We start from the raw sequence: 12,116 nt of genomic DNA, 5'->3' as shown, positions 1-12,116 counted from the left end.
AGCAACTGACTCCTTTCTAGGATTTGATTTTACACCATAGAAACAGCAAAGCTGAATTCTCTCTATTGAGTAAGCAGGACCAGGTCACTTGATCCTGCCCTGAACACAGTTCACTTTTGCTTTGTTCAGCTTGTTGTGGTTTGATGAAACTTTATATTTCATTCTCATCAAACTGCTCAAGGTACAGGGAGCTTTTTATTTGGTTTTCTCTGGCTCTGGAGTTGCTCATCTGATCTGCATTATCTCTACATCTGCTCAGGTTTCATGAGAGTCTCCAGTTATGCAGAAAGGTAACAATAAAAAAAAATAGGAGAGAAAGAGTAACGCCTGCAACACAAATTAATTGGTAGAGACTTTCTTAACTTGCTTTTCAAAATGAATGGAGGACTGTGTTGGTACAAAGTGGCTGCTGATGAAATCTACACCAGATGTGATGCTACAGACTTTTAAAATTGTCCTGTATGAATTCTAATCTGCTTCAGTAACATTTCTAGATGAATTTGAATGGCATGCGTCACAGAATAGTCATCTGGTCTGCAGAGCAAAATGAGAGAATATTTTTACAGCTCTTGCTAATTAAATTGTGATTGTTGCAGCTGCCTGACAGACGGCATTATTTTATAGAGCATCAAAGCATCATAAAATGATTGAGAAGTGAAGGGAAAACTGTTTTGAATGAGTCATAATGGGCCTAGCTATTCATGATAGTCCAGTTACAAAGATTTGATGTCTTAATTGGTCTTCTAACCATTTAGCCAGAGATGTGTTCAGCTCCTCCATGTAGCCTTGTAGACGCCAGTTATCCTGGCACATGAGGCACATGAATGGCAACAACAGTTGCTTTCAGAATCAGAACTTAAATAATTTATTTTACTACCAAAACTGAACATCAGTCCCATTTTCCAACTGCAGGAGGGTAGGCAAGTGGCTTTACACTGTCAGATGAAAAAATAAAAATGTGGGATGCTGCACAAAATATTCCTTTCTCTTGTATCAGGCCTGGCATGGTTTGAAAGCATTGTTGGCTGGAACAACTATGTGCAGTCATCACTTTTTAATGAAGCAGCATGATTGTAAGGCTCAAATTTACCAGGGGAGGGAAAAAGCTGAACCTTTGCAATAAGTTGCCCCTGGTGATGGGGCATCGGGTGTAGGATTCCCTCTGCAGTGCTGCTCACTGGGTCAAGAAACTGGGGCCCCTTGCAAACTCAGAGTGACCATTTCTGGTTTTCAATTATTCTCTTACCTTAAACTGACTTTTCAGAAAGGAGAGCAATTTGAGAGAAGGTGGGAACCCAGATTTTCCACCTCCTATCCCAATATTCTGGTCAAAGTCAGGACCACTTAACCCTAAGGCTGATGACAGCGTTGAGTGGAAGAGGACACAAAGAAAAGATATTTTATTAATTATCTGCATTTTCCAGTTATCAGACCTGCAGGAGTAAATTTTGGGTTTATCCTTGAGACAGCACCTGCATTGTATGACATTTTCTCTGCTTTTTTGTTTCTTTAAAGGGCACATAACCATTACAAACTATTTGTTGAACTATTTTCCTGGGCTTGATATTGAGAAGAGGAATGCGTTTGGATTCACAGCCCTGATGAAATCTGCAATGCAAGGCCGAACAGAATGTGTGAAAGCCTTGATGATGGCAGGTATGCAAAGTGCTTTTCTTCCTCTTTGTCACTATCTAACAACTACCAAGAAGAAAATTGGCTCTTGGGGTGTTTGCCCTGTGGTACAGCCTTCCCTGGAAATGGGTGCAGCTTTTAAATAAGCCATAGTCAAGGCAGTGAAGGCACGTGCTGCAGGAGTTTGCTCGTACAACCTCACCCAGGAGCTCTCCTAGAGCTGTGAAGGTGGGATTGATTGTCTCCAGGAGAGTCTGGGGAGCAGGATCACCAAAATTTGTAGAACAGGAGTTGATGAAATCCATGACACAGGGGGAAAGACATGCTGGTTGCTGGCTGCCGTCTCTGTGTGTGGCAGACACTGCAAGGGTGGGATCACAGCCAGACCTCCATTTCTGCCTTGAGCTATGCTGAGACTGGAAAGCTTTGGGGGCTCCAGCCCCTATCAGGAGTGTTGGGTGTAGGGGCCACATCCCACCAGGGAACACTGGTGGGAAATCTGGTCACTTACTTTTTTGTTAATGCCTCTGCAGCTCTGAGTTTGGTCTCAAGGTTTATGAGCAACAGGGCACCACCAGGTCTGTGTCTGCTGCAAGGAGGGAGCTGTGGCACAGGGAGTGAGCAGGTCCCTCTCTGCCCACCTGTCTCTCTTCGCATCTGAGAACAGGAATTATGTTTCTTGCTCTTGGCTCTTGTCTGCTGTTGAATTTCTGGCTGTGTTGCATTGCAAGGTGAAGGGACAAGAGATTCAGAAGGCCCCTTGAGGGGCACCAGCCTCTGCAAGAGCAGTCCTAACATACAGCATTTTTCAGCCACAATATTGTATGGGTTTTTTTATATGAAGTAATTGATATATAAACTGTTAGATAACAATTAAATAACTAGTTTATATTACTATATACACTTATTTTTCAGATGCAAATATGAAAACACAAATATTGTGGAAATAATAACAAATGGCATGTGAATATTGTTACTGTCCAGATCAAGAGTCCTGCAGGTCCATCTCACTGAGAGAGATCTTGAACAAGGAGTTCATTTCAGTGATTTTGCTGTCACAAGAGTCTAACCCTTCATAATCAGAGTATTTTAAGTCACACAGTTTTATCAAGCATAGTGATATTACTATCCTTCATTCTATGATATTACTGTCCTTCATTCCATAATATCCAGTTTCTAGACATTGATATGACACAGAAAACATGATGTGGTAACTGGTATATTATTTTCTGCTAGGTTCTGTAGCCTCTTACTCTGGAACAAAGGCTTAGGAACTGGATCATTCATTTTAAATTTTTATGACAGAAAATTATGAAACTACTGCCAGAGCTCGAATTCCACTAGAAACAGATGCACTGTCTGGACTCACACATACATCATGCAGATGCTAGTTCAGAATTTTCCAGTGAGTGAAATAAATCATCACTTAAAATGAAACTTCAATCCTATGATTTTCTGACTTGTCAAATTTGTCTTATGGTGTCATGACCTATTATTAACATTAGAGATCTGAGGGAAGCTTGTTCTTTCTGTTTGGGTCACTAGAAGCTGTTTCACAACCTTTCATCTATGTAAATAACCCCAGTACTTGTTATTCTGATTCTTATACTAAAATATTATTATCAAAGTTCACTTCTGTGGTTGCTGCCTCTGGCATCTGAATAGCCATTCCTTGTTTCCATGAATCATAAAAAACCAGAACATTTGGGAGAACAAACCTTTAGACAGCCATAAAATGGCTTTTTTTAGCCTCCATCTTGAGTTTGCCTACAGAAAGCCTGTTTTTGCATCAGAGATGGAGAGGATACCAAAGGTCATCCACCAGCTAAAGATCTAGCAAGTTAATATACTTTTGATTTTCTGAATTGCAGTTTCGGTGAGTACTTGCAGTTCCTCACATTTTCAGCTCAAATCAGAGACCACAAAGGAAGTGCAGTAATTTGTAATTTGCCTTCACCCATTTTAATATCCGAGTAGTTTTTAGCACTGCACAGTCGGGTGAAATGGAGGGAGGGAAGGACGGAAATTCTCATTCAGAATGGATTTAGAAGTAGTTTGGGATTTAAGGGACACGGAGTGGGTGTCGACAATTAAGTACTAGTGAGCTGCAGAAGGTAAAAGACATCATTAAATGATTTGGTGAAAAAATCAATTTCACAAATAAAGCAGCAAAATTTGATATTAAAATGTAAAAATGCATGGCAGCATAAAGGAGAAACATCCATAATCAGCCGTGGGTCTCCTTGCACAGCTACAAAGCAGTTATGTGTGTTTAGAAAAGAGCTGCAGCCAGGAGGTTTTAAACCTGGGATCCATTCAGTGGCTTGGGTAAGACCTCTGCTGATGGCAATGCAGGAGGTCAGCAAAGCAGAATAACTCACCTTCCTAGCTGCCTTAGCATGGATTGAGCACAGTCAGATGGGGAAAGAGGTGACAGCAATGTGTGACAGATGGTCGGAGCTGGACTGCCAAAGTGACTGCTCTTTCTGAAATTTGAGTTCGTGGAGGGGGGCCAAGGTCAATCACTACAAGATTAAGGCACTCTGCGACACTTGGCCATGGCGTTGCTCTTCCAGAGGAGCCTTTGGAACATGTGAATGTGCTGCTTGTGAGCGCACAGCGGGTGAGGGGGGCCCGCTCTCCCACCGGTACTTTGTCACAGGCTGCTGCGCTGCCAGCACCGCGCCGCTGCCAGCGCTCATCAGGGGAGCCAGCCACAAATGCTGCTTGCTGTTCACGTGTCAAGCCCTGCTGTAATCTCCAGTCTAAACTCAGTGCTGCTTTAGTAATGCTGTCAGAGTGGCCCTGGATCTGGAGACTGGGCTTTAAACACCACCCAAAAACCAGCTGGCAACAGACAACTGAGCTTCCTCAGCCCCGTCTTTACAATCAAGACACCAGTTCTGCATCTGAAAAGGACTTGAAGTCTTAAAAAAATAGGATATTTATATCCTAAAGGAGCATGTATGTTCAAATTAATTGTGCTGAAAATGATCTTCAGGGAAACTTCTAGGAAAAGCAAGGCAAGTGGCAAGTGCAGCATTCCTGAAAGAAAACTTGTAGGCTATAGTTACACTGAAATGGCAATTAGTTCTATAAGACTGCTATCACATTTACAAAGAGACATGACTACTCATGTATATTCCAGATAAGGCATTCTGCTGAATGACAAGTTTGTTCAGGATTGTCTCCTGATTTGTGCAGAAAATCAATAAAACTATGGTGAATTATGCCTTAGAAGAGATTTTGTGATACAAGGTACAAAGTCAGCATTGATTTCTGTTGGTAGGTTGGGATTTCAGTACCCTGTAGCATTGTTTTCTGAGACAGAGTTTCCAAAACACCTGGGGACCCATCTGTCAGAAAGAATGGGCTTCTCCTCAGAGGAAGGTAAGCCAAGGGTGACAGCACCAGCCTCATCAACAATGGTGCTCCTTTAAGGAACGTGGCAGGGCTGGTGTCAATAACCTGGATCAGGCAGCGCGGCAGTGATTGCCAGGCAAGTCCACGATGACAAAGGCAAGTTCATAGAGACAAGGTAGGTCTGAGGCAAAACAAGAAATTATGTCTGTGGGTCAGGGTCCAGGCCAGCAGGGCACAGGCATAGCCCAGACAAGGATCAGAGCTGAGTGCAGGCCTCAAGCAAAGGTGGGGAGCCCCCAGTGAGCACTTTCTCACACTGTTCTTTTTGAACTACTCTGCTCCAAATTCTCACAGCTGCACCATATCAGATCTGAAATTACTTCTTCTTGAAGATAATGGTAAACAGCTGTTCAGACCTCTTGCTTGTTTACAAGCTGAGAATTAAATTTTTTATTTGAAGACTATTCCTTTAGCTGCTGTTATTCCTGTATTAATTCCTTGTCTGTTATATGTACATCAAGGAGACAACTTCCACATAATTTGCCACAGTCACAGTGAGCTCTTTTGGGAAGGAGTTCAGATTCAGGCAAGTGCTGAGAAGAGACTGGGGCAAGAGGCTATTGTGAGATGAGGGAAATCCAAAGATAGGAAGTTTGTGTAGGGCGGCTCAAAAAGAGGTTAGTGAAGCAGGAGGTATGTGATGGTATGTCTTTTTCCCTCCCCTCACTGATTTATCTCTAATTTCTGCAGTCATGAACTTCATCAAACCATTCTGCCTCTGAGATCTTGCAATCCTTTCTTCAAATCCATAGCTCGTGAACTCTTTGATTTGATTTGTTCCTTCTCTTTGGCTCCTTTCTGCCTTCCAGTCTGGGTCCCATGCTTGACTCCTTGCAGTGCCCTGGTGCTCTCTCTCTGAGTGTCCTTTCTGCAGATTTCACTTAAGTTACACTTTAACTGTTATCAGCAATTTTGTTTAGGGTGTCTCCTTCCACATCCATTCTTGATCTATGTCTCCAGCATCTCTTTAGGGATATTCTCAGAGACTTAGGAACTAACTAAATAAAGCTGAGGTTTTTATCACTTTTCCTGTGCTCTCTTTTTGCCTTTATCTTCCTCTAATGACAAAACGCCCTTTGTGGGAAAGGTTATACTGAACCCACCACAAACTGGATTGTGGTAGCTTTTCCTTATATCAAGTACTCCTTATTCCAGTTTGAAATGCTTTCTCCAAGATAATCCACCTGGAAAAAAATTATTATTATTCTCTGTACCAGTATTCTGGTAACAGTCTCATTACCAGTATTCTCTGGTCCTTTCCTCAGATTTCTGGACATCTCCTTATTGCAAAGCAATTGGATAGACTGTGACTTTTGTGACAAGATCTGTGTAGGTCAGTTTTGTGTTGGCTGTTTGAAAACAGTCCTTCATCTGGTAAAGACGCCCTTCAATAAATCAAGTGTTCTTTGTATCCCAGCTTTAAACTCTTTCAAGAAACACAGAAACTGTCTGCAGGGCCAGAGATATGAGTAAACCATGACTAAATGTTGCAGAGCTCAGTATGTTGAAGGCAGCTGGGCAAAGTGCCCGTGCCTGTCCCAGGGAACAGATCTGCTGAGCAGTCTGCAGACTGGAGCGTGCAAAGCTCCCTCTGAGATCAGTCAAAGTTCAAAGACAGAATATAAACCAAAGGATTTTCAGTTCAAGAACCTGTCTGCCTGACACCAAAGAGTATTCCCTCATTCTCTCACTGATTTCATTCTTCACCTTCACACTCATGTACTGTAAAGCATCAAGATGTGTGTGCCCAGGTGGTGTGCCCAGGATCACTTGGATGCAAAGCACAGGATATGGTGCCAGTTGTCAAGTCCTTGACACATCTCTGAGATTCTTTTTAATTGGTGCCATCGAGCCAATTTTTTGACAGGTCTTTTGTATCCTTTAGCATTCACCAGCTGTAATCTGCTGGCTGTTTGCAACAGTGTTCTGCTAACTTCAGCTTCCAGAACCACTTGCTGCTGTTCGTTGTTCTGCAGCAATTCTTCCACAGGTGCACTTTGAATTTAACTTCCTGTGTCCTTTACAGAGCTCTTTTCTGTCAGCAGGACTGGGCACATGCCACTCTCCTTGACAAATGCCCACAGCTCCACCTCAGTATCATGGGAGGACTTCTCTGAAATTTTCTGGTTCCCAAGAAATGTGGGTATGATACTAGGGAATACCATAGGGCAGACTAGGATGCCTGCTTCTCGTGATATTCTTATATCCTCTTTACAAGCACCCAAGTGCCCCGGGGGAGAAGGGTGTAACTCCACTTGAAAACAAAAGAGTGAAGAACAAGGGCAAAAGCTAATGTGTGGGGTCTTATAGGAAGATGGACAGATCAAAAGAAAGGCAAAGATGGAAAAGGATGCAGAAATATGTGAGAAAGAAAGAATAGTGATGGGGACAGACGTCAGAATTGGAGAGATAAAAATCATAAATTGGGAATGGGAGGAGGATAGGCCACTTGAATTAATTTCCTTCCAGGACAAAACACTTCAGATGTCTAAGCCTCTGCTGTGTAGCCTGTATCCCAGCTGCCTTTTATGGCCAGTCCACTTAGCAATAACAGAATGTTTTGGCTAACAATTCATTTCCTTAGGGCTGGTAATCTCAGGTGGATGAGAACAGCTCATTCTGGGTTCAGACTGAAGGTCCATCTCACCCATTATCCACTCTTTGACATTTATGGATACTTTCCTTGTATTTGATCACCCTTGTTACCATATTCTCAACATTTCCTAATTCTACATGGTCCTTTCAGACCTAAGAGAGCGTGAATTGCACATTTTTTACTTTCTTTCCCCCCCATTTTTAATGGAGATATTTTAAAATAAATTAATTATATTTTATTTGCTATTTTTTACCCCTAGTGACCAATGAGTGGATATTTTCATGGAACTTGCGATCATTAGCCTAAGACCTTTCTTCCAAGTGGAAGTGACCAGTAAGAAGTCCACCATTCTATATGGAGAAGGATTTCTTTGTTGAGAATTGTTTCTTTCCATATCTGTAACTCTTTTCTTGTGAGCTCAGGTGAATGGATATTAAAATGGCAGTCAAGATAAAATGCAGGTGAAAATCATTATTTCATTATTTGTAATTTTATGATAATTTCATATATGCAGTCTTAATGCCTTTTACCTTGTAAGGAGTTCATAATGTCAGGAACCAGATCTATCCTTATTGCATGTTCATTTTGACAAAATATTATTGTGTATTTTATGTGACATTTTCTTGTAGGGATCTGCCTGACTCACGTCTGATAACAGGAATGTGGGTGTTCTAATTAATTAATACTAATTGTTTTTCTTTTGAGGTGCAAATGTTCATGCAACTGACCCAAGCCGGGGACTGACTTCATGGGAATGGGCTTGTTTCACAGGAAGATCAGAGTCTGCCTTCGTCATGCAGAAGCTGATGGACAGGCCATGCCCAGAACAGTTTTCTGATCAATATAAACCAGAATGGCCAAAAATGAAGGAACTTCTTGCCAAGGCTGCAGAGCCAAAAAGCTGTTTGCAGAAGATTTCTGAGTGCGTAAGGGCCGCTGTCTCGTTCCGGTCTTTCTATGGCCCGGAAGAGGATGGGGTCCTTGACCACATGGTGAAGGTGACAACAAGTTTGGGAAGTCCTTTCATTGCCCTGGGGTGCCGGACTGTGTGCCCAGGCAGCCCACCTTGTGTGGGGAAACGCAGACTGGCAGTGCAGGAGATCCTTAGGAAGCAGAGAGCAGAGGAGATCCGATCTCTAGACAAAGACCACGTTAGCAGCTACGAGAAGCTCTTCCAGAACTCCAAAGTCACCGTGGTCGCCAAGAAGAAGGAGCGAAGAGCCAGCCTGCAGCCCATCAGCATGGCCATGTCCCAGGTGACCACAGTAGCCACGAGGAAAGCAAGCCTGCTGCCGCTCCACCTGCTTCGACGGAGCAGCGTCCGGCCGGGATTTGTCATCCCCAAGGTCCGCGTCAGCAAGGCTCCTCCGCCCACCTTCCAGCCAGAAAAGGCCAGGAGGAGGAGCAGTGCCAAGGAGGACCCGTACCTGCAGATTCCCAAATGGAGATACAAGGAGCTGAAAGAGGAGCGGAGGAAGGCAGAGGAGCTGGAGAAGAACAGAGCAGCAGAGGCTCAAAAGCCCAGGCAGGTGTCTCCTGCCCAGAGCAGGACCTGATTTGAGGTCAGCTGCTGAGGAGGTTCTTGAGCTGCTAGTCTTGTTATCCCAGCAAGGTAACAGACTGAATGCCTTCGTGCATGCCCACTGCTCATGGAGCTGGAATACTGAGTCATGGCAGGAGCAGGAAAGGAGCATAAATACAGCAAGGGCTATACCACAGCAAGGCTGATGGTGGAGCAGGAAGCTATTTTGAGCTGGAAAACTTACTAGGTTTACTGGTCTGCTGTTGACAGGACGTTCTAAGTGGTGCAGTCCTCTTGTGGATTCCTGTTTTTCCAGCTCCTGGTGAATGACTGTGAAACAGCTTGAAGAACTGTTTGAAAGGATCATGTTTTGTGTTTGTTCATTTTGTAATGGACAAAATTAAGGAGTTGTGCTTTTGACACTAGACATTCCTCCCTCTTCTTCCTTAGGTAGACATATTGCAAAGGTTTATAGTAATAATTAAAAGTTTAAAATTTACCACAGTGTTGGTTGGCAGTGAAAATACAGGTCTACAGTTGTTTTGGATATACTAAGCACTTTATTTCTATTGCAGTAAACAGATTTTAAGTACAGGTCTATACAGTCTGTATGGATGCAGTTCTTAATGCTATTGTTTGCTCTGTTGAACCTAAAAAGGGCTTAATATGAATATCTGTGCAGTTGAGGTTTTCACATCTTCTGCAAGTATAAATCAGGTGCAGGGAGTGATTTGAAGAAACATAGAAGATGAGACAATTTCTTTCTTTGAAGAAATATAGAAGATGAGACAATTTTTGATTGCCACCATCACCTAAGATATGCCTCCTCCAATAGATTTCCCTTTATCCATTATCTGTTGTCTCCTTTTTAGTCTCAGGGAATATTTTGTCATTGCTTTTAACTGTGAAATAAGGGAGATGGTGAAGCACAGTGGATATTTTTTAGGTTGATATTTAAGTTTCTTTTTAAAAAACTCACCAGGTTTATTGTCAGCCTTTCCAGAATATAGCCAGGACAAGAATATTATGCAGCTTTCAGAGGTTCAAGCGACTTTCCCAGGTGTCAAGTGCAGCCACAAGCTGTGAATACCCAGTCAGAGGTGAGTGCCAGGCAGCTCAGGCACTGATGTGGCCAGATGTCCCTGTAAGCTTGGGTACCACACCTCTGCGTGCCCCAGGAGGGCAGTACCTCACCCCTGTCTCCACACCGGGAGAAAATCTTCCCTAGCATGGAAGCGCATCTCCAAGTGGCAGTTCCCACAGGTTGCTTCAAGTTTTTGAGCTCCTTTAAGGATCCATGAAGGATTCCTGTGGTTGTACCAGACGTCAGGCTGAACAGCAAGCCAAGCCCTGGCAGATTTTGGTCAGGAAGGGCTGTAAACCTGCTGCTTGCTGAAGAAAGACCACGTTCATAGAAGTAGAGGTCCCATGCAAACAGCACAGAGCACATGCTCAGGTTTTGCTCAGGCTTTGCACACATTTGAACTGGAATGTGCTGCGTGTGTCCTCCTGAAGGTGTTGCTGTGCTGGAGCCCAGGCAGACCCCGGCAGCTGCTGCTGCTGTCACCAGTTTGTCCCCTCAATTAAAGAGAGGAAAAACTTTTCCATCCTTTAGTCCCACAGCACAAAGGCTGGCCACAGTCTCACTGAATTTGTAATGAAACTGTGCACGCCATGGGAGAAATAAATTCAGGAGATTGAAAACTGGAGCCCAGATCAGCACTGCCATTTCCTGTCTGTGGGGTCTGACAGGGGTTAGGACAGATGTGGGAGACAAAGATTTTTCCACACAGCCTGTTCTTTGTACTTCTGTGCTGGCCAGACTGCAGTGCCAGGTGGGTCAGAGTTGGAGGAATATGCACCTGCCAATACACCTGCCCAGTCCTGGGAATGTGAATAGCAGTTTAATCTGCAAGTGCATCAGGGCTGTGCAATTCATAGGCACCAATTTTGTAATGGCTTTGGGGTGACCAGAATACAAGCTGAACTAATTTATTTGGAAGGCAGGCAGACAATCTTCTGGCTGGCTGTGGCAAAGGTATCAGGATAGATTTCAAATTGGTACACTGGATTGAATGGTTTAACTGTTAATTTTTGTTTACTGCCAACCCAGGGTTTCGAAGATTTAGCACTCTGATTTGGTTCTGAAAAGCAACCTGTGCTACAGCTGAGCACTTGAATTTGCACTTTCAGTACCACCTGCAAGAGACCGACAACTGACAGGTGCACTCAGGGATTAATGAACAGTATGTTAGAATTAGGGGCTGGAAATTAAGCCTATTTTCTAATCCTTTGTACTTTACTGTGTTTATGTGCATAAATGTCGTATTTCCATTAAAAGAGGCACAAGATGTTAAACTTATTTGGCACTCTCATTCTTCAGAGGGGCTTGGGGATGCTGCCTTTCACTTTCCAGTGGATCTAAAAGCCCATTCACTTTCACCAAAAGACTCACCAGCATCACCAAAAAGCTGTTTGGTTTCCCTGGAGTTATTGTGGGTTAACTTCCACTCATTTTGAATTTTTCCCTAGGAGTTAAGGAAAACTATTGCTTTTGTTTCCCATTAGGTTTTCAGAGAGAGAAGTCATTGCTTTGCTGGCCTGTGTCCATGCTGCTCTGCTGCAAGCAGGTGGTCTTCCAGTATCCTTGCTGAGAGTGGGACTCCACTTGGGGAGTCTGTGTAAAGCTTTGCACTTACTAGTTTTGGCAGTGCAGGCCACGGGTTTCTGTGTCCTCGTTGCCTTCCTCCCCTGCTGCCTCTCTGCTCTCCTGCTATCTTCCCTTTTTCATCATTGTCCTCTCCCTAAAGGCTGCAGCCCTCACTTGCTGTTTATCTTACCTGTCTGAAGGTTGCAGTGGGCAAAGCTCCCACAAAACTCTTCCTGAAACCTCTGGCAAAGGGACCACAGTGGAGGAGGAGGAGCAGGATAAGGAGAAGAAGA

The 12,116-nt window shown here is 43.6% G+C and overlaps 1 protein-coding gene across 1 annotated transcript in view; it reads left to right on the top strand.

The window, feature by feature from the left end:
- ANKRD33B (ankyrin repeat domain 33B) overlaps positions 1-11,561 on the top strand; it is a 45,155-nt gene extending 33,594 nt beyond the window's left edge. Inside the window, exons 3-4 of the mRNA XM_064705505.1 lie at positions 1,516-1,656; positions 8,357-11,561. Of these exons, the coding sequence (XP_064561575.1) occupies positions 1,516-1,656; positions 8,357-9,207 (992 nt within the window). The 3' untranslated portion in view covers positions 9,208-11,561. The remainder of the gene's footprint in view (positions 1-1,515; positions 1,657-8,356) is intronic.
- Positions 11,562-12,116: the final 555 nt, after the last annotated feature.

Source organism: Zonotrichia leucophrys, chromosome 2 (assembly GCF_028769735.1).
Source record: "Zonotrichia leucophrys gambelii isolate GWCS_2022_RI chromosome 2, RI_Zleu_2.0, whole genome shotgun sequence".
NCBI classification, from domain to species: Eukaryota; Metazoa; Chordata; class Aves; order Passeriformes; family Passerellidae; genus Zonotrichia; species Zonotrichia leucophrys.
Note: the sequence above shows the minus strand (reverse complement) of the source record. Positions and strands in the feature narration are given on the sequence as shown.